The 24,207-nt window shown below is 35.6% G+C and overlaps 1 protein-coding gene across 3 annotated transcripts in view; it reads right to left on the bottom strand.

The window, feature by feature from the left end:
• Nep2 (M13 family metallopeptidase neprilysin 2) overlaps positions 1 to 24,207 on the bottom strand; it is a 141,492-nt gene that overhangs the window by 58,368 nt on the left and 58,917 nt on the right. For 2 of the 3 annotated variants that reach the window (XM_081737255.1, XM_081737256.1), the window contains exon 1: positions 19,554 to 19,696. The exons of the other annotated variant lie outside the window; for it this stretch is intronic. In XM_081737255.1, the coding sequence (XP_081593381.1) occupies positions 19,554 to 19,681 (128 nt within the window). In that variant the 5' untranslated portion in view covers positions 19,682 to 19,696. Of the gene's footprint in view, positions 1 to 19,553; positions 19,697 to 24,207 lie in introns of those variants that run through there. 3 annotated transcript variants of the gene reach the window in all.

Here is a 24,207-nt window from a genome sequence, read left to right as displayed (position 1 = left end):
AATCACCACGATGCAGTAACTTGTCAGATTATGCAGGCAATCAAGGAAAAGTATTCGTTGCGTCTTTTGTTTTTCTTTACAAGAATTACAGCTACAATGAATGACGTGTGATTAATGAATGAATGTACTTTCTCAATGAAAAGGAGTATCCAATGTGGATTCGCCGTTTATGTGGCAATTTTTAACATGACCGATAAAAAGTGAGTATCATATCAAAATTTGGTCTTTGTACATTAAAAAGAAAACTAAAGATAAAAAGGTGTTATCAATAAAAATCTACGTATTCTTTATGGCAACCAAGTATCGTTCTATAGTATACGTAACTTATCGTAAGGAGAATAGCAGTCAAAACAAACGCCATATGTATCTTTAATCGGGCTTTCTTGCAGAAAATTTTTGTCCCACCGGAGGAGGACAGCGACGCCGATTTCTGTATAACTTGGACGCAGTGTTGCCAGATTTTGCTACAAGTAGCAGATTGGGCGGTTTTTAATGCTCTCGCTCCCAAAATTTCGAATTGGACCACACGCTACTTTTCGTGCTACTTTTAGTGATCTACAGGCTATAACTCATAAGAATGTGCTACTTTTTTTTTTTTTTTTTTATTTTCACATAGAAAATCACAAATTATTAATTTTTATAAGTTTTGTTTGTTGGGTATTCTATTCAAAATGAACAATAATTTTACTAAAATTAACGTGTTCGATACTAATTTAATTCTTCTTTCAGTACTTTTTAATCTCCTGATCTGACAACACTAGAGTTTTGTTGGGTTTGCGTTGTTACAGTATTCCTCACAGACAATGCAGACAACCGTGCAAATGTGAACATCGCAAATTTAATTGCTACTGTATTATCATAGAGTTACAATAGAAACTTAAAAAATTCATGGCTCACAGATAAAGAATTTAGCAAGTAAATTTTAAAAATGAGGAGTAAGGAATAACAGTGAAAAAACATATTGTAAATGTTATAAAGTGTATGTATTTCAGAGCTCACAAAACTGATTTTGGCAAACATATCTTATTAGAAATCAGAAAGGTCGCTTATTTTATACTATCACCGTCTTCCCAGTTCATTGCACACTCCAATTCTACTGCGAGCTCCTTCGTGGCTAAGCGGTTAGCGCACGCACCTTTAGCGTGGTAGACCCGGGTTCGATTCCCGGCGGGAGCTCACGTGGTTCGGATTTCACGTTAATCAGTAGGTCCACGTCTCATATAGCCTCGCTGCTGAACGGGACGTAAAACTCAAAGTCAACTCAACTCCAATTCTACTGCTTCTTATGGAAATTGCCCTAACATATTATTGCCAAACAACTGAAACTCTGGTTGCTTGACAATTGCCAACTCAGACATCTGACTCCAGGTGTTTCCATTAAATTGCAGTGTATAGCTGCAAAATAAGTCTTTTGTTTGTTTGTTTGTTTGTTTGTTTGTTTGTTTGGGCTTCAAATTGTTTAAATCCGCTACTTTTGGAACACAACCTCGCTACTTTTTCATCTTCAGATCTGGCAACAGTGCTTGTACAAGACTCGTTCAGGCATGTATGTCTCTTTATCAGCTAATCCCAGGAAAAATTTAAAATACATCCCGGGATCATTCTCAAGCGAAGCTTTGGAATTCCTAGGCCACCTCGCCCCTTCAGGATCGGCGCCCGTGAGGGAAGTGAAATAAAAATGCGAAAGGGCTGCATTGGGATACTATTTAGTAAAGAACATATAATCGAAATTCACAAGAGTGACATATAATTTAACTTAGTTCCGGGGCAGCGGGGTGCGGTTGGTAAAATCATATACTTTAAGGACACACATAGTTTTCTTTCGAACTAGAGACGGTTCTAGGCCGGGGCCGGGGGACCTGTCCCCCATTTTCTTTGCAGTGAAGATAAACTAATATTTTCAATTGTCTTGAAGTATTTAGTATAATTAATATTTATTTTGCAAGAAATCTAATATTATTGATTCTTGAACATGAAATGAAGTGTACCATGATAAGCTTCAACTATAAATATGGAATGGGGGGAGGAGTCACAGTGTGTTAGAAACTGCATTTTGTCGAGTTTTAAACGATTTCTTAATTTCTTAGAATAAGTTTCAAGTAGTAATTTTATTGTTTCTTGGTTATGTAACACAGTTTTTTTTAAACATTTTAGATGTCTTCACTATCAACAACGTTGTAACAAAGGGAAGACCACATCATCTAAAAAATTTAATTTGTTGCTTAGGGAATGCGATGTTTTTCGAAATTACACCATTTGCTTCTACCGAAAACAATAGAACGCTAATCGTTGTCCGACTTACTTCTTAGTATAAAAATAATATAGAAAATTCTAGTCCGACCTACACATAAAAAGTAGAAATCTTTGTTGCTGTTTTTTTAATCAATTTATTTAGGTCTAAATTGGTTGATTATACCAATATATCCAGTGTGGTATTTATAGAGTTTTAATTGTGTGTGTAGAGAGAAAGAGAAGGATTCCTAATGTTGTTTCAAGTAGTATAAAATCCAATCGAGTCATTTTATCCAGTATAAATTTGGCAGTTAATTGTAAGTCTCCCTCTGTAAATTCCATGAATTTTATGCACTCATGAGCTTCTCTGTAGCCTGATGGTTAGGGCGCTAGATTTCGGTACAAAAATAATAGATGTAAGATAGACTTTCATTATGAAACAATGTTCCCTCCCTTACACTATTTCTCTCCCACGGATGAAAAATCTAATAATATGTGAGAGGTGGAGAATTTCCCCCTTCCCCTGGTGGAAAGGCAAAAGAGGAAAGAAAGAGAATGTAAATTATGGATAGCATGTAATATGCAACGTTGACAGCTGCCTCCCTCCAGTTTTTTCCTATTACTTGGACCTGAAATTAATAACAACTAAAAGAAAAGAAAGAGCTTCTACTCGCTTCTACCGTGCATGGCACCATCAGTTTAGAAATTTCTGTATGAAATTAATGATTCAACTTCAAAATTTTATGTTATTAATGTAGAGAACACTTAAGTTAACAAACTGCTTAACAACTTCGTTGCATAATAAAGGAAGAAAAGGTATAATCTGTTATAATTTCTTGGTTCTCATAAGTAAGTATAGTGTTTCCTGAAAGAATACCGGCATTTCAATGTATACACAAGAATATTCAAATATTGTATATGTATATGTGAAAAAAAGAAATATACATACATAATAAGTTTTCAAGATGCTTCCTTGAGATTTTGTGCGTCAATTTCAGAGTCCAAGGCTAGGATACCTTTTATGTACTAGGTTAACATTGAAATGCTTTATAGCATCTACATATAGTTCTATACTGGTGTTATGTTAACACTCATCCTATCGTGGAGACTTTACTATCTCATCTCTTTATAATGCTAAGTTACACTTGAACGCATTTACACAACAGAAGTACGGTAGATAAGAAAATAACGTCTTTTGTTTTTATTTAATTGCGCCTTTTTTTTTTTTTTTTTTTAAAGTGCCCATTTCTCGCCAATGTGAATGTCAAACGTATAAGCAGGAACAAAAGTTTTGTACCTTAAACCAAACTTTTAGTGATGTTCTTTGTTTATTAAATACTTGAATAAGAGCGCACCTAGAAATTTTTGTTCAGAGAGGTTCAAAGTTTGAGGGGGGGGCTACAATAATATAAAACATTACGTCTATGTGGGGAGCAGGAAAATTCGGTGTAGGAAATTTCGGTGTAGGAAAATTCGGTGTAAGAAAACTCGGTGTAGGAAAATTCGGTGTACAGAAAATTCGGTGTATGGAAAACTCGGTGTGGGGAATGTTCGGTGTAAAGAAAGATTCGTTGTAGTAGACCGTAGGATTTATTAAAAACTCAACTTTGAGGATAAATGAGCGTATTAATTTTAAGTTCAAACTTTGTGTAGAACGTACTTTTACTGTCTACTATACCAAATTTTGAAAAATTGTGATCGTGAAATAATTTGAATTCTAGATTTCGACGGATTTTAACATTTCATGGCCCTTACATGACGAGATATTTTTTTTTATGTCCGTTCTTCTGACAACGAAGCGACCATCGATACCAATTGACATTTTATTTAAAACTTAAGTTGTTATGCTGTTTTGGAAGATGTCTCCTAGAATTTTCTACTTCCAAAAAAAAAAAAAAAAAAAAAATGTAGGTTACTAGACGGGTAAAGTTGAAAATTGTAGATTTTCAAAAATATTCTAACGATTTTATGTCTATTTTATAAATAAATATTTAAATCTAAATTCTTCAAAAACGACATAGTTTATTTATGTTACTCAAAGGTGTAAAAATAAATGCCTCAACTAAAGTATCTACGCCTGATTGAAGGAGAAGTCAATAAGGAGTCAATAGGATTGCAGTACTTGTTTACCTTAACTTAAGGCAAACAAACTAAAGTGTCTGATTGGAGGAGAATTCAACTATTTGTACAACTATTATCTGATAAAACCATCCTGCTTTATATTGCCCTTTCCACTAAGACTTTTTTGATCAATATATTTTTTGCATCTTACATATGTATATGCAGATGTTCAAAACTCACGGATTCATTTGGCTCTAGAATTTCTAACTGGTGTCCGGTTTTCATGCGGTTTGTTGCAAATCATCAAGGAAGGATGGAAGATTTATGGGACTATGTTTACTGGTTTAAATTCATCTGGGGTAATATCGAGCAGGCCGTAAGAAAAACAGCAAATATTCGCCATTGTACGTTACAGTTCGAATGAGATATTGAATATTTGAAGCGAAATTGAAGAATACAAATTAAGTGTTAGTGAGAAAGAAATTAAGTGTTAGTGAAATGAAATGAAATCTTTAAGTTTTATGTCCCACAATATCCGCCAGCAGGGTTCGATGCTTCCCTGCCTTACTCAGAAGCGATCCTGTTTCCTGCAATTTATCCACTAGCGACCATATTATATTCCTGTTTGGGGCAGAACGTGAGGCAAAGTTGCGTATAACTGCCCTTTGCATAGCAACAACAGATCCCGGTCTCCAAAATCTTTTTAACGATAAAATCACGTTGTTCCAAAGAGTACATTATTGTAACTGTGTCCTGATCATATTGGTACAGTAGCACAGCATAATTCTCAATACAACGGCCCAGTTTCTTGTTTCTTATTGACCGTCGCGAGGTTGCCATCTAACGAAGAAACTCAAATCTCCACACCGCACCTCATCTAATTCCAATTCGGTACAGTGGCGAATATTTGCTGCTTTTCTAGAGGCGTGGCCGTTATTACCCCAAATGAATTTAAACCAGTAAGCATAGTTCCATAAATCTTCCAACGTTCCTTGATCATTTGCCATAAACCGCATGAAAATCGGACTTCAGTTAGAAATTCTAGACCCAAATGAAATCCATGAGTTTTAAAAGAATCACCTTGTATATGTTCTGATGTACTATATAGGAAAGGTGTTTTTAGTTGTTCCTATAACTATTCTCTGAACTTGTAATTGTTTTATTTCTGACAAAAATGTCAGCTTCATTGTGTGATGAAAAGTAGTTTATAGTAATATCCAGCAAAAGACATGAAAGAGGTATTGGACTTAAAGCAGAAAAATAAATTTGCTTTTCTTGAAATAGGTCATAGCATTTTATTCGTTACATTTTATGGTTTTCGTTTTCACAATATGAAGTGTCGTAAATTATCGTAAGTGGCAATATTCAATATGTATTACACCGAATCTAACGTACACCAAAATTTCCCCACACCGAGTTTTCCGTACACCGATTTTCTGTACACCGAATTTTCCTACACCGAATTTTCCTAGACCCGTCTATGTGATATCAAATCAGTGTTATTATACACCTGAAAAGATAAGAAGTTATTGTTAAGTACAATACTACCATGCAGTGTTTCTTCCAGACATGATTTTTGGGGGGCACTGTCCCCCCCTCGGAGCTCTGAGAGTGCCCCCCCCCCCCGGACGAGACCAAAATAATGCGTCTATAATATAATAATAAATAAAATAGTACCAGCAGTGCCACCCCGGAATAATTCGCGTGCTCCCGGAATACTTTTTCTGAAAGAACGACTGCTACTACGTACATTCTCAAAAAAAGAAAAAAAAAAGGAAAAAAGAAAAAAAGAAAGAAAAACTATAAAACTAAATTGTTTTGATATGAAGAGTACAGATGAAACCTTTAGGCTACATCAATCATTTCTCTGCTAAACCAATATAGTTTTATTGAGAAAGTGTACAAATCTGTGTTGACTTATGAAGTTTGTATATTTGGGGGGGGGGGGGTCCGGACTGGTGGATGCGCCAGATATAAAGGACATTTGGGGCACTTCTCTCATCTTCTCAGTTAAAGGGGGACACTGTGGCTCTTTGGTAGGACACTCACCCAAGGGCGCCGATCCTGGGGGGCCCGGGCCCCCTATTGTATTGATGAATATACAATATTTGGCATAATTTGAACGCAATGTGTCTTAAAATCCTCATATATATACCTTCTGCATCAGAATGCCCCTCCCCCAAGTTTACGGAGAAATCGGCACACTTGCACTCACCTTTGGTGCAGAAATTATCTGGTTCGATCTCGCCCATTTGGGCCTCTGGTGGACAATATCATGTCAATAGATACGTAGGTTTTCGCGAGGTTCTGTTTCCTCCCACATTTTCATCCTATCAAATTCATCTCATAACTGAAAGTGAATTATTATGAAAGATTTGGGGGAAGAATAATATGGGAAGAAACTAGTGACTCCCAATGAAACCTACAGACACGAGTTGTCGCCTTAAACTCAAATGGTTCGAGTCAAAAAAGAGGTAAGCAAGCACTCTACCCCTGAGCCACAAATTTAAAACAACAGAAATTTCAAAATGATAATGCAGTCCGGTTCACAATCGCAAAACCATACAAAAAAATATAGAAACCAATATATTATTATTACCACCATATACTCAACTCCATACTCCTACATAATCATAATAATAATCATCATCATAGGATTCTGTCATTATTGGCAAATCATTTGCTGCAACAGAAGCTTCCATGTTACACGGTCTTCCACTAACCTCTTTGTCTTCACGTATATTTTCTATTTTGATATCGTCCATTAATTCTAGTCTCTTTCGCCCTTTCCCTCTTTTTCCTGCCACCATACGCGCTAGGACGTCCCTTATGATACAGTTCCTTTTTAGCCAGTGTCCCAACCAGTTTATCTTCCTCTTCTTAATAATATCTAAAATTGCTCTTTTTTTTCCCACCATTTCTAACAGCCTCTCATACTCTCTCAGACCAGCTGGACCCAACTAATTCTCTCCATTCTTCTCCACACCCACATTTCGAAATCTTCCACTCGTTTTTCATAATTTTTTTTCCGTAATGTCCATGTTTCTGACCCATACAGCACAATACTCCATACGAAGCCTAAAATACAATCAACAATTATAGCCTACTTATCTTTACAGCAAGGGGGCGCGGTGGCTCAGTGGTAGAGCGTTCACCTCCGGTGCTTGGGGTCTCTGGTTCGATCCCAGTTCGTGCCATGTGAACTTTGTGGTGGACAAACACCGTGCTCGTGGGTTTTCTCGGGGTTCTCCCGTTTCCTCCCACTCTCTTCATTCCACCCTTTCACTCATCTCTCATCATCACCGTCTCCTTTAGCCTAACCGGCATAACCGTGGGACGTAAAACTAAAGATTTCATTTCATTTTCTTTACAGCAACTTAGTTTTAGCTACCATGTATAACAACTTCTTGTTTGCGCCCACACTAACACATATGAAAGTGCGCCCCTATAAATTAATTATAATAACATTATTATAAAAAAGAAGAAACATGTTTTAAATTTGCACATATACAAACACGAGCAGAACGGAGATTTAATCTGTGAAATAAATTCAATGATTTAGGCTGCTTGGTGAAATTTTTACTTTTGAAAACAATTAAAATCTTGCTATATTCTCTCCTTTGTTTCAACAAAGACAATATATCGACATGATGCGCTATCTTTTCTTGTTACAAACAAGATTTTCGTGAGCAATTAAAGAAATTATTATATGCAGACCAACAACTATTATAAATCTTTTTAAAAAGAGAGAAAAAAATGTGCGTACGGATATGTGTTTTGTTTCCCACGTGTATATTAAAATTTTGTACTGGAAACAAAACCTTGCACTGTAGAAAGCAGTAAATAAGATGTTAGTTGGTTCTCAGTGTAATAAGTATAGTATTTAATTGTGTCTGCCATTCGCTTATAGTCCAGAATAAACAAGCGTAACAAAAGGTCTTATGCGACGTTTCATTTCATAGATGGTGAGAAACCTTCTCAGCCTTGAAAAAAGTGAAGTAGATTTATCGTAAATCCCTTTTTATTTTTCATTTCTCCTAGGCTTCTGCCGATTATTTTTGTATTATGTAACAAAAGAAAAAATATATTATTTACATTTTCTCCCTACTATTATGTTAGCTCTATCTGCTTCGACTAAAATAAACTACATAAAAGGTCTTTCTTTGTTTATACGAGGATGTTTTTTCGGATTTTAATTTTCGCTATATATATATATATATATATATATATATATATATATATATATATATATATATATATATATATATATATATATATATTTAAAGCACATTCGAGGGTCAAAGTCAAAGAGATTTATATTTAGACTGAACTGACGCGTACGCATTTGTGTTTGTAAAATCAAGCCATAATTAACATAGTTATTATTATACGTATATATGGTATTACACCTCTAACTTAATTCCTAAAATATCCCTCCATTCCAGTTTTCCGTACTGCTGTACGCACTTCACATTCTACGCTCTTTTAATTTATCCCATTATTCCCCCCCCCCCTGACCAACCAAACCAAAACCTTCCGCGACTACATCTGAGATTGAAATCATACAGTAATCCTCCTATTCAATTTTTTCTTCAAGTGGTAAAGCTTGATTTCAAAATGGCAGTACATAATTTATTTTTTAGTACAAGATATTAAAATTCTATCTAAACTAATTACTATTTGATTGCCAAATAATCTGAGAGTAGTATGCTTAACATATTCTTCTAGTCTTATTATAATAACTGCATATCACATTTTTTTAAAAAAATTATATCGGGATGTGCATATGTGTAGAATGAATAAATGGTTTGTTACTTTAGAATAGAATACTTAATTATGACAAACAGTCAAGCTGTTTTCTCGGGTATTATGTACTAGAGCATGTTGCAAATCTTTTAAATCGGTGTAAGTTAAACGAAAACACGAAAAGTTGGGACTAAAATTTAACTTTGCGGCTTTTTTTCTGTAAAAAAAAGTTTTTACAATGTTGTCAAAAAATACTTTTGAAGCTAACTTATGTTCTGTGGATATGATCCTAAGGTTAGTGAGTTCTTGTTGTCCTGTTAAGTTTTTGCGGTAATTTTCTATGAACTTTGGTTTACTTAACTTCTTTTCTTGCCTTATAATAAAAATAAATATTTGCCCAGTTTTGCACACCCTCAATCCGGCGCCCAGGGCACAAGCCCCGTTTGTCTCCCTTAGTTACGCCACTGTCAGTAATTAATAAATTTATTAATGAATCAAATGGGATTTATAATAACTGTAATTGTTCACTTTATTACTTATGAAATCAACTTAAGCTACTCCTTGTGTAAAAAAGAATATTTTTTTATTTACAACTTTTGTGTGAAAGTTATTTATTTAAATTTATTTATTATTAGCATTAATTACCCGCTTCGCTGGGCTAAATGTAAAATAAATAAATAAATAAACAAACAAATAAATATATATATATATATATATATATATATATATATATATATATATATATATATATATATATATATATATATAGTAATATGTTCCCTTAGTCAGTCACTTTTTGCTATTACTAAAGCTCTCTTTGATGCCGGTCATTTTTGATTATTTTTATATATCCCCCTCCCCTCTCCATGTTGCGGAGCACGGCATCGGAAGTGTTAATGTTCATCTCAGGGACTCTGATAACTATGAATTCGATTCTGATATGGTCATTTCGATCATTTACACACACACACACACACACACACATATATATATATATATATATATATATCCGCTCCCCTCCTCCAAGTTGAGGGACTGAATTTGAATTTAAACGGTATCAGAAGTGTCACTATTCATCTCAGAGACCCCGAAAACTATGGATTCGACACTAATATCGGTCATTTTTGATAATTTTTAAATGTCTCTCCCCTCCCGACCTTTAAATTACAACGTCAAAATGACATGACAAAATCCACCTCAGGTTTAAACTTCAACTGGGTTGTAAATTTGATCGAGATCGGTCCGTTGGTTCAAGAGTTATTAAGTTTTATTTATTTTTATATATCTCCCCCCTACCTCCTCCCCTAAGTTCTACCGTCAAAGTGAAATGACGAAAACATCCCAGGCCCGAACTCTATCTATGTTGAAAGTTTGATCGAGATTGGTAGTTTGGTTCAAGAGTTATTAAGTTTTTATCTATCTTTTTATAACTCCCTCTCCTCCCCCCTCACCTAAGGTCTACCCTCAAAGTGAATAGCTGAAAACACTCCCAGGCCAAAACCGCATCTACGACAAAAAATTAATCGAGATCAGTCGGGCGGTTCAAGACATTAAGTCACAAACATAGTCACTTTCAATTTTATAATATAGATTGATGCACATTGCATAACTTAATTAACTTCACTAAATATGATAAATATTTATAAGTTGTGTGAGTAAGCAAATATAATATATTTGTCATGTATTTCGAAGAACCGAATCCGTTTGGAAACCAAGGAAGGACAATTGCTCCCCCTTTGTTTCCTGCTACTGGCGTCCATGAGCAGAACCAGTATTTTAAGTCATAGAGCTTTCCGAACATGATATTCTTATTAATTCCAACACACGTAAAAGTGAAGAAGAGAATTTAATTACAACTTTTTTTTTGATTGTTTATTTGATGCAGGGTGTTATGTTTGTTGCTGCATATTAGGACATAATTATAGTTCTTTCTCGTGTCTCGTTCTTACGATCGGCTGTTTACATGTTTCATAAAGATCAAAGTTCTTATGCTAACTAACAAGTAAACCTTACGTTTGGGTGAATCGAGTTGCTGACTGAGACACATATGAAAAAGTAGTACTAAATGTAGCCAGTATTTCAGTGAAGTTTTAGGTGCGAAGCTCCAGGGGTTTAGGAGATACAGCTACCAGAACATCACATAGAAGTACAGAATAGTCTTCATACAGTTGGAGGTAAACGCTCTGTAAGACCTCTAATAACGACAAAAGATGAATAACAAATATATGGGTACATATTAGGACTAGGGGGAAGTCATATAGTAAGGGTATACCTGAAGGCGGCCATCTTGAAATCCGCCATTTTGAATTAAGGTTAAGTTTTTAAAATAGTAATAGGGTCATGTGATACATGATTTAAGGCGCAAATTTAATCAGAACAATGGTGATGTTAATTTTGATTTACGCGCAATTGGTAAAAAGTTACAGGGAAATTAAATATTGTTGCAGCATATGTATTAGTCCTTTACCCCACCTTGTAAATTTTGTGTTAATGATAATAATTAAATAAAAAGCAGATGGATAAATATTAGGTCTATGGTAAGAGTTGCCTTGATGGCGGCCCTGTTCAAATCCGCCATTTTGAATCAGACAAAAGGTTTAAACAAAACGCATAACAGTGACACCCTATTAATAGCAATTTTTACCATAAATCCAACGGTATAATCATTTTTGCTTTATCATTAACCAGCACTTGTTATCGCATAAACAAGTTGCTAATTTAAGAAAAAATGACCAAAGTGGAATTGGGTCATAATTGAACTTGGGTCTTTCTTCCAGAAAAGTCCTCAATTAGTACAATCAATACGTAGTTCAGAAAAGAGTGCATGACTTGCACAAATGCTCTGCTCACAGTGAGCACACCTGACAAAGGCAATCGAGTTACACTTGACACATTTGTCGTTAACAATTCCGTCAAAGCAGTAGTCGTAAGGAGCGATCCATTTAATTTTGTGCTGGTTAATGATAAAGCAAAAATGGTTATACCGTTGGAGTTATGGTAAAATTTGCTATTAATAGGGTGTCACTGTTATGCGTTTTGTTTAAAACTTTTGTCTGATTCAAAATGGCGGATTTGAACATGGCCGCCATCAAGGCAACTCTTACCATAGACCTAATATTTATCCATCTGCTTTTTATTTAATTATTATCATTAACACAAAATTTACAAGGTGGGGTAAAGGACTAATACATATGCTGCAACAATATTTAATTTCCCTGTAACTTTTTACCAATTGCGCGTAAATCAAAATTAACGTCACCATTGTTCTTCTGATTAAATTTGCGCCTTAAATCATGTATCACATGACCCTATTCCTATTTTAAAAACTTAACCTTAATTCAAAATGGCGGATTTCAAGATGGCCGCCGTCAGGTATACCCTTACTATATGACTTCCCCCTAGTCCTAATATGTACCCATATATTTGTTATTCATCTTTTGTCGTTACAAGAGGTCTTACAGAGCTTTTACCTCCAACTGTATGAAGACTATTCTGTACTTCTATGTGATGTTCTGGTAGCTGTATCTCCTAAACCCCTGGAGCTTCGCACCTAAAACTTCACTGAAATACTGACCACATTTAGTACTACTTTTTCATATGTGTCTCAGTCAGCAACTCGATTCACCCAAACGTAAGGTTTACTTGTAAGTAATTTTATGCCTATAGAATATGGAAATTCAATGCCACATTCACGAAACCTCTCCATTGACTTCTGCCCTTAGCCAACTGCATCCAGTTTCTACTTTGTATTAGAGTCCAGAAGGTATAACGTCGTTCGCTTCCCGCGCTTGGACCTGCTCGTCACTTGGGGTGTGGTAAGAGGGTAGCCAATCACCACCAACCGTCTACTGCGCTCAGCGAGCCACGAGTAAGCAAGCTGGCTACTCCCCATAAACGTCACTACAACTTTTCACGGGAAGCCAACGAAGTTATACCTTCTGTACTATAGTATTTCTGCGAAATCCATCTTAATATTATCCTCCCGTCTGAGTCTAGATCTTCCTAATGGACGTTTTCCGGTTGGATTTCCAGTTAAAACATTGAAATTGTTCCTACCTTCTTCCATTCTGACTGCATCACCTGCTCATCTGCCTCCTAGACTTGATGACCCTAACCATATTTAGTAAACGATATGAATTATGTAATTCCTCGTTATGAAGTTTCCGCCATTCCCCATTCCCGTTTCTCTTGGGACCGAATATTCGTCTAAGGATTTTATTCAGTCTGCGTTCTTCCATCAGAGTAAGCGACCATGTTTCACAACCATACAGAATAACAGGTATGATTATCGTTTTATATATTTTAAGGTTCAAATTCCTCTACAGAATTCGCGACGACAAAAGATTTTGAATTGAATACTCACATGAATTTCCTGCTATCAGTTGACATTTAATTTCGTCGTGGATATCATTTTCGTCTGTTAATATTCATCCTAGATATTTGAAAGTATCCACTTTATCAAAAGTATTATTTGATATTTTAACGCATCCATAATTTGCCGTATTACGATCCCATCGAATTTGGTTTAGATTTTTGTATTTCAAATACAGAAGAATTTAAATGATAGTATGTATTTATATGATAAGTAAATAAACTGCAAGAAATATTTTTCATGTTCGTTCTACAGTCGAGCAAGTGAACACAGATAGAAATATTTTTCATGTTTGTTCTACAGTCGAGCAAGTGAACACAGATAGAAATATTTTTCATGTTCGTTCTACAGTCGAGCAAGTGAACACAGATAGAAATATTTTTCATGTTCGTTCTACAGTCGAGCAAGTGAACACAGATAGAAATATTTTTCATGTTTGTTCTACAGTCGAGCAAGTGAACACAGATAGAAATATTTTTCATGTTTGTTCTACAGTCGAGCAAGTGAACACAAATAGAAATATTTTTCATGTTTGTTCTACAGTCGAGCAAGTGAACACAGATAGAAATATTTTTCATGTTTGTTCTACAGTCGAGCAAGTGAACACAGATAGAAATATTTTTCATGTTTGTTCTACAGTCGAGCAAGTGAACACAGATAGAAATATTTTTCATGTTTGTTCTACAGTCGAGCAAGTGAACACAGATTTACTCATAAAGAAATCTATCTTAATTATAATGGAGGTTTTAAATTGTATCTCGCTGCTATTGCCACACCTTGTGTATTGATGTTCAAGTTGTAACACAAGAGAGAGAGAGAGAGAGATTTATATTCTTCTACACACAATACAAGTAGGGTTTCCATTGGTCCCGGAAAAGCCGGGACAGTCACGGAATCTTTATCTGCGTCCCGGCGTCTCGAAAATATTTCTTGGAATGCTTCAATGTCCCGGATTTCAGTGAAGAAGAAATGAAGGGAAATTATAGTTCTTCACAGGATTAGGTATATACAGTAATTATTCTCTTAACAGAAATAAAGTAAAAATTCAACGAAAGAAGTTTTTTGAAGATAACAAATGCCGCTACAACATATTGCCAATGAATTAACCGTTCTAAAAAAAAGAAAAGAAAAGAAAAAGAAAAGGAAAAAGAAAAAATACAAGAGGAATAGACAAAACATGTGAAAGGAAACATCATACCCTGTTTGAGCTAAAACAGTCTCTGAAAGCCACAGATCATGAGAAATTAAAAAAAAATGCTTACCAGAGGGGGAGGGATAAATCATCTGGTTACATTTGCTTAATTAAGGTGGAGAAGGTCTACTATAATGACTAAAAATGTGATTACGTAATACTTGAACAACTCTATCTAATGGAAGAAAGTAAATGAGTATATAACACTTCTTTCCATTTTAAGCATTTCAAAGATTCTCGTAATTTGGTAGCGCCCAGGATTTTCATTGTTGAAATATGGTAACCCTAAGTACAAGCCTATCGAATGATCTTCCTGTATATACTGAGATTAAACAAGGATCATGCAATGCATATTGTCTCTTAATTTATACAAACAATCACTTGTGTCTGAGTATACATGAATATGTCGTACCAAAAATTAAGGGAGAGAGAGAGAAAAAAAAACAACTTTTGTGTGTGTTTTCCGGAAGTTTATAATTTTTGTTGTTTGTATTTACGAGAAACTTCTCTTCCTGTGTATTTACGAGAAACTAAGTAAACAGAAGGAACAAAGTTCATGTAAGTATACGTACTTGTAACACCGAAGCAGTGTTCTGGAAAATATTACCGGTCAGAATTTTCCCGAAAATTACTCTCATACACAATACATAACCGTATATGCACTTCAAAGCGTTGTTAGAGTGAAGGGGTGGGGGGGGTTGGACATCTCCTACCCAATAAATATTTGTATCATTTCTAAGGATACCAACTAGCTGGTACTTTACCAGTAGGGGGGGACCGGTGGCTTAAGGATAGAGCGTTCACTTCTGGTGCATGGGGTCCCTGGTTCGATCCAAGTGGACCTTGTGCTGGACAAACACCGTGTGTGTGTTCTTTCTCGGGGTTCTCCCGTTTCCTCTCACTGTCTTCACTCCACTATTTCATTCATCTCTTATCATCACCGTCTCCTTTAGCCTAACCGGCATAACCGTGGGACGTAAACCTCAAAGATTTCATTTCATTTATTTTCAAACCATAGTGTGCAGTTAAGAAAAGACTTGTGCACGTGAAATGTACCACAACCCCCTCAATATTTAAAAGATAACGACGCCAGTGTTTGTAGTTTTAATATCCCTAATAATTCTTGTTTTATTTCTTATAGCAGAAAGAAAAGAAAAACGAAAAATAAATATTGACACGTCATTGTAAGACTAATACATTAACATAATCAAGCTTTTGAGCTCCCTTGTGACTACACTGATAGACACAAAAAGGCTTATTTTTAGTTTAGAAGATCCGGAGAAATGAAGTTTAGCATGATTCTGTATCTCACACAAGATTTTCTGTACGTATAAATTTGTTGCTTTGCCAGGACTAATCTGTACAGCCGCAAACAGACCGAAATAATGTATATCTTCGGTCAGTACATGCAGGATCGCATGTAGAATATCACCAGTTCAATATAGCTAACATGTCTTGTGTTGGACTCCTCCCAACAGAAGTTCCTGAGTACACACCTACCAGTTAACTAGATATGTTTGATTTGATTTGATTTTGGCTTTCAGCAGCGAGGCTATATGAGACATGGACCTAAAGCTTAACATGGAATGTCCGTACCGCATGAACTCTCGCCGGGAACCAAACCCTGGTCTCCTACGCCAAAGGTATGTACACTAACCGCTTAGCGGCGAAGGAACTCTTAACAGGATATAGCTACAAAAAAAAAAAATAATAAATAAATAAATAAATAAATAAATAAAATAAAATAAAATAAAAATAAAAAGTCTCGTTTAACTGTAAATATTGCCGAAAGATAAAACTTTTTATCAGTCGATTGATCAGAGTGAGCTGAATAAAATGAAATCCTTCGAGAGGAAATTCATATGCGCCGTTTTCGAGATGTCGACAAAAACTAATATTTATGTCTTAAAAAGATATATCATATGTTGCCGATAATAATTTATGTTTAGTCTATTGTAGAAAAATGCATGTTAAACAGCAGATTATGTTTATTGTTTATCCCTTTCTAGCAATGACATGCATACTTCTAACTGTGGCGTACCACTCTACTGGTAATATACTGATTTTCGACAAAAATGCCATGTTCTTTTAACACTATTATTTTTAATATTCAAAATGTTCTCAAGTAGCTAAAACATAAAAGTGACCATGTTATCTCGATTTCGCTATTATCTCAATGTTATGACAAGAACAAAAAGCTTTCTTTAATCCATCTCAAGAAAACTCAATTAGAAAGATTAAGTGTAAAGTGGTCGAGAGACAACCGGAACTATGCCTCAAACACTTGAAGCGTGAAGCCAAGGTACTTCCTTCTTTAACTTTTAAAGAGCTCTGACCTGTCCGGTGGCCTTGGGGTACACCTTTAAAGATGGTTGGGTTAGTACTTGACGTAATAAACCGCGCATGTCTAATCAAAGACATTATGTAATGAAGTGTTCTCTCGTCCTTGTTGACAATAGACTATTATTGTCACCTTTAGAGGAAGAGGGAAGAGGGAATCACTATCTAGGAAGGAGGGAAAGATGGACTAAGCTAAATTTGTTGCTGGCTGCTCGTTTGATTAAAAGCCTGGTTTGGACGGGCTTTCGTTTTACAAGGTAGTGAAATGTCGCACGATAAATATTTCAATAGTGTCTGTAGGTCTTCTTGGAGGGAGGGAATTAACTGTCCCTCACAATTACCGGCAAGAAGAAAGAGGTACCGGCACTTATTGGATTTAGCACTGAAATTATAGGTTCGATTCCTGTTGCGGCACAGTATTTTCGATATTGAGGGATTTGAGGAGCTAATTAGGTTAAGAGATATCCAATTCTGGTCTAGGAAACCAAGAATAATACCGTTTGAAAACGATGCACTGTTCATGCATCATTCAGTTAAATGTGCGCTATCTAGCTGGCTATACGTATATCTTGACAGACTGTAGCTTCAGGAAAAATTAGTTTTAGTTTAGGTCTACACATAATAGGCTATACGAATTGATTTGATTTTCTTACGTCCAAACCGGAACGCTGTATTCAGTCGAAACTTTATTCTGGTTCTGGGAAAGGAACTTTCTGACAAATTTATTTGTTTAACAAACTTGCATATACAATTCGAAAGGCTAATGTTCATTGGAACCACTTGTAGTATAAGCAAGAACAATGGAATTGGATTTTGGATTTGCGTTCCGTGACGTGAACCTACAGCTTAATGTGGAATTCGAACCACACGATCTCTAGCCTGGAATCAAACCCGGTCTCCCACGTCAAAGGCGAATAATGGAATCGAATTAACACATCCGAAACCTTATGTTTAAAAGTACCATATCAAAATTTGCCTGGTGAAATTGTAAAACAATTCTGGAAAAACTTCAACCTGGACAACCGACCACCAATTTTGGAGTTTTGAACCAAGAGTTAATGACGGTTTTCGAAGGTAATCTTTTTCACGTGATTCAACATGACAGGGGCGTGAACACTGAAATCTCGAGGATAGTGAAAAATCAGACTATTCTCTCCAGACGGATTCGAATCCCAAATTGATTATTCCTTATGATCCGAAACAGAACACTTGAGCCCACGGCTTCACAACTCTACATCCGCTCAGAAAAATCGTATCTCCCCACTTTTGTTATCATACCGAGCACAATGAGGAATAGTCCCTATTTCAAATTTGACACGTACACTCTACCTATTTTGAAAAATCACAAATTTTTATATTTAGAAAGACACAAAGGGACCGCGGTGGCTCAGTGGTAAAGCGCTCACCTCTGGTGTGTGGGGTCCCTGGTTTGATCCCAATCTGCGCCAAATGGGATTTATGGTGGTCAAACATTGTGTGCGTAGGTTTTCGCGGGATTTATCCGGTTCCTCCCACTTTCTTCCTTTCACCATCACCATCCATATCATCATCGTTTTCCTTATCCTCAGTGTATAAGCGTGGGATGTTAAACAATAAATAGAAACGCACAAACTTATGAAAGAATCCCACTAATTCCTCGAATTAACTGAAGAACAAAAATTAAAAAAAGGATTCGACAATTGTGACGTATGAGCTGAGCTCCTAATTTTGTGGCCTATGACAAAATAACCTGGAGACAATTAGTTATTGATTCATTTAATAGCTTTTTGTTCATGCCTTTAAATTCTAAAATTACTTCTAAAATTTTGATATTTTCACCATTTTAAAGTTATTCATAATAGTTTTTTTTTTTAATTGCGCGTATCATCAAGGTATTTAAGCTAAAGATTTAATTGCAAATGATTAAAAGTCTGCTCTCGCGTCGCCCCGCATAGCGCAGTTCCTAACGCTCTCACCTTCGGTGCGGGCCATCCCGGGTTCGATTCCCGGTGGGTGCACTCGGTCGAAAAAGTGTAAAAAAGCTTTTTCAGGCTAACCATCCTGAATGGGGGTTTTCCTGGATTTTCCTCATTCACATCAGGTAAATGCCGGCCGCTTCCAGATCGTTTCCTTTCTTCCCTTTCCCCGCACAGTATGCTCGCCGAGGGACGTCATCTCTCAAACATAACGGGCTAACATTTTTTTTGCCATAGATGCTAAAAGCCCAGAAATCTAAATCCTAAATCCCCCCCCTGCTCTCGCCAGGCGCGCAAACAGAAATTTTTGTTGACGGGTCCAAACTTTAGGAGGAGGGAGGATCCAATACAAGCCACTACGTTCATGTAGTATTGAACAGGTATTATTCTCCACCCGAAAAGACGATAAGAACTTGTAAAATATTTCCACCCATATTTTCATGCATCATTTCTCTTTTAAACAATTATAGTTTTATTAAGAATGTGTACAGATGTATGTTGAGTTAGGAAATTTGGGGGAGATCCGGACCCCTGTGGACCCCACCGTGTGTGTGCTCCTGTCTTTCGCTTTACCCTTCGGCTTGCAAAATAAATTTATACAATTATTTGAATATCTCACAACTTCAATACGAATGCGACTGTGTTAACAACTCACCTTTTTTTAACAGCTTCCAAAATCATGGTCCAATACGAATCGTGACGAACTTGAGATTCTATAGACAACTGTTCTACAATTGGTTGATACACTTCGTTATAAGCACATAATTTTTCGCAGGAGCCCATGACAATCTATTTTTGTATATGTATATATAAACTACTAGTATTATTTATTGTTTTTCGATAGCAATTTTTCTTCTTCTTTTAAGTTCACAGTAGCGCTGTTGATAGTAGAAACTTTTTCAAATAAACTCGATAGATATAGAAGATTATTATGAATAGTTATCGCTCTGTACACACTGTATGATGACAGTGGTGAAGACCGGTTGTAATATAAACATAATTCGCCAACAAGCTGGCACTAGCACTGTTAAATTTACAACACATCGCACAGTCCAATCAGAAATCACACACACAAAACCAATCAAGATAACAGAAACCTGTTCCAATATCGTGCTAAATCCACTGGGTTTATACTTAGACCACGCTGTCGGAAATAAATCACCGGAAGTCTTCGTACAGTGGAGGATATTAAAATAACAACAAATGAAAAACAAATGCTAATCGGCTGCGTTAGATGTGTATGTTTCTGGTGCCTAGAAGACAATGATGATTACACCGAAACGTCTCGTTAACTGCGACAAACTTGCGAATTCCATCGTTAACCAGCTTTTTCTGCAGCGTTGCCAAGTGGCGTAATATGTTCTAATTTTTTTCTCTTCCTTTTCTTTTGATTTCCTTTTTTATATAAATAGGTTGTCTGTTTTTAATAGCTCATTTGGTTCCGCAGTGGTATTGAAAGTATGAGACTGCCATGTATCTTCTAAGTCAGCGGACTGCGACGTCAAGACATTAAAAAACGCGATCCATGCACGTTTTCTCTCGTATGCCTTATCTTCTGTATCTATCACTCACTCACACACATATATATATATACATGTATACTAAAGATTAACATACACACACACTTAATATTTATAGTACACACACATATATATGAAAGAGAGAAGATAATATCGTGATGCAAACGGACAAGTCAGGAAGTCCATTATTATTTCTTTCAAGGTGAAGGTTTTAGTATGTTCTTTAAATATATATGTGTTTGATTTTTTTTTTTTATTCCTCTTTCGGTTGATTCTCATGACCGACAGGTGTCTTGGTTACCTTTACACACAGCAACACGTGACTTATGCTTACGATGCATAACATATGAATGATGTACTAATAATAAAAAAATATAGTTTACTGATCCATTAAATTTTCCGTTTAATGTCTTGCATTGGTAAAAATAAAGGTAATAATTTTATTTGTACTTATTAATGCGCTTTCATTTATTCTAAATGCTCTTCTATAAATATATATATTAGATCGTTTCACTTCATAGTTATCACTTTATAGTTGCCATACATAACTTAGGGCTGTAAAAATTATGGTGCAAGTCTGCAACTTTCTAACTATACAGTTTATAACTGTCAAGTTTAAGTTTATAAGTTATTTTCTTGGTCTAATTATATCGCTAATTATATAAAGATGTAAAAGGGGCTATGTCCCTCTCGGTGAGCATGAAAAGACAATTAAGTGATATAATTTTTAAAAAATAAAAAAAATGAAATCTTTGAGTTTTACGTCCCACGGTTATGCTGGTTAGACTAAAGGAGACGGTGATGATGAGTAATGAATGAAATGGTGGAATGAAGAAAGTAGAAGGAAACGGGAGAACCCCGAGAAAACCCACGCACACGGTGTTTGTCCACCACAAAATTCACTTGACGGAGGCTGGGATCGAATCCGGGACCCCAAGCACCAAAGGTGAACGCTCTACCACTGAGGCACCGTGGCCCCATTAAAAATAACAATCTCGTATATATGTATACTAGCAGAATACCCGTTCTTTGCACGGGGTGAGCACGTTTCATTTTGCACATAGGCTAAAGGGCTGAATTTGGATTTAAAGTGCATCGGAAGTGTCACTGTTTGTGTCACTGTGACTCCAAAAACTATGGATTCGACACTAATATCAGTAATTTTCGATCATTTTTATATATCTTCCCTCCCCCAAGTTGCGGGGCTGAATTGATTTAAATGGCATCGGAAGCATCACTGTTCATCTTAGGGATCCCGAAAACTATTGATTCGACAGTAATATCGGTTATTTTGATCATTTATATATATATATATATATATCCCCTCCTGCCTCTCCCCTAAGTTGCACCGTGAAAGTGAAAAGATAAAAAAATAATCCAGGCCCGAACCTCATCTATGTTGAAAATTTGATCGAGGTTGGTTGGGTGGTTTAACAGGTATGGAGTCACAAATAATAACTTTAATATATATAAATATATATAACAACAATCTTGTCCTGGTACATGTACTTACTGGGCTCGATTCTCGGTCCTTATATAAACTGACTGGATGACGAATGCAAACATTTAATCTTACAGTTAAATTGATGTACTCTTTGTTATAGAAACAATCTAGTTCTGTCACTTTTTTTCTGCAAATATAGGTGGAATTATTTTATAATTACTTATTGTCTCTTAGAGTGCAGAATAATACCCGTTCAATACTCGTACGTAGATCTAGTGGCTTTTAGTATTGAACCCTAATCCCAAAGCTTAATCTCTTCCAACAAAATTTTCTGGGTGCTCGTCTGGAAACACCCTATATAAGTATAATTACCATTCAGATCGTTAACTCAATATCATTATATATATATTTGCCATCAACACAACAGGCATAAGCCCAATTATATAGTGTTGGTGTATTACATAAATAGTTTTCTTAAACATAGAGTTCATATTGCAGATGTCAATTTCTTTATGTTTGATACATATTTTGTTATAAGTAGCACACATTCTCCAAATTGGTGATTTCAATAATACGTTAGTCCTTGCTTTTTTTTTTTTTTTTTTTTTTTTTTTTTTGCAATAAAACAGACCAGACTTATTAGCACGAGTTTTAAGTGTCGGGACATGAAAATTTAATGTTGATATGAGATCCGTACAATTACATTCGTTTTGTACTATTTTATGGAGAAAAATCATATCTGTTACATTTCGCCTTTGTTCAAGTGTAGAGATACAGAAGTTGTCTATTAATGTTAGATATGCCTATATGCGTGTGTCAAAGGAAATAATAGAAAAAATGCAGCCTCTCAATCGTTCTGAAAATAAAATTCTTGCTGCGTGTCTCTCCCTTCAACTTCGCTGCACCAAACAGGTTACATAGCATTAAGACAACTGAAAAAAAAAAATACTAATAAAATAACGAGTAAAAAAAAAAAAGGAAATACTGTATAAGAAAATGACACAATCTTGTATTTCACCTCTTATTCGATGCTAAATTTCCTTCGCGAGAACTTGGATCGTTTCGTTTTAATCTTGCTCATAACTTGGACTCTACTTCCCTTAATACTAGAATGATTAAAGCCCATCCTTCTTACCTCTTGTGAGGGAGGGGGATAGAGTGATGCACCCCACCCTCTTACTCCTTCTCTTGCTCCCTGTGTCGTACTTACAGAATTAATTTTAATTACCCCACGTGGAGAAGCTCTGGTTCTCTACCTCCCAGGAGACGAGCCGACGTAAAAGACGCGTTCGAGAGCATTCGTTGTAAGTGAAGACGGGGGGAAATCTTTAAGATGACGGGGACTTTATCTACTTGGTGCAAGACGCCACCTGCTTCTCTAAGAAGATTGTAAAATTATATCCTGCCTCTATTATATTCGAGGTCAATATGTCTTTCCGTAAGTACAGTCCGGAGCAAAAGTATGCATATACTTATTTCGTAGCAGGATTTTCCAATTAGGTATAAGTGTAAGAATTTCCAAGTAATCAAAAGAAGGAATTTTCTGCAAACTTTATATAATTCTAAAGATGAAAAACATTGTTTTCCAAAATTTCTTTCTTTCCTTCTTTTTTATCAAATTACACAGCCACAATAAATAAATATCCGAGACTGTATGAGACGTGAATCCGCAGTTTAAGTTGGAATCTGAACCATCGTTGATTGTTCTCCCATCGGGGATCGAATCCGAGACCCTGTTCATCACCAAAGATGCGTGCACAACCCACTAGTTCAATAGATAAGTATAAAATAATAATAATAATAATAATAATAATAATAATAATAATAATAATAATAATAATAATAATAATAATAATAATAATAATAATAATAATAATAATAATAATACAGAGTGAGCTTGGCTTCATTATTCCTTCGCCATAGATTAGTTGCTGTCTTTTAAAACTATTTTGAAAGTCGTGAAGAAAAAGAGAGACAAAATCTAATATAACTCACTCTTAAATTAAATAAGATTCTATGACAGGTTTCGTGAGAACCAAAAACCAATCTTACACAACACTTCAATTCGTTAGTCATTCATACGAAAGGTAGAGCAGACCGTATAATCAAGAGAAAAAGTTAAAAATAGACATGTATATAAATTTATTTTTCCAGCAAGCAACGAATCTTGGTCAAGAACCTACAAAATTGCATTACATTACCATAATGACTGTAGTTGGGAATTCTTATAATGCTTCTGTGCTTATACTGTCTGCAAACAACCATACTAGGTTCTCCACGTACGCTACATACACGCATGACATATATATAAGAGTGGCTAAAGAGCCTATACTTTACAAAAGCTG

This window comes from Thermobia domestica, chromosome 13, assembly GCF_964235325.1.
Source record: "Thermobia domestica chromosome 13, izTheDome1.hap1.1, whole genome shotgun sequence".
NCBI classification, from domain to species: Eukaryota; Metazoa; Arthropoda; class Insecta; order Zygentoma; family Lepismatidae; genus Thermobia; species Thermobia domestica.
The sequence above is the reverse complement of the archived record's forward strand: the minus strand, read 5'-3'. Positions and strand labels throughout refer to the sequence as shown.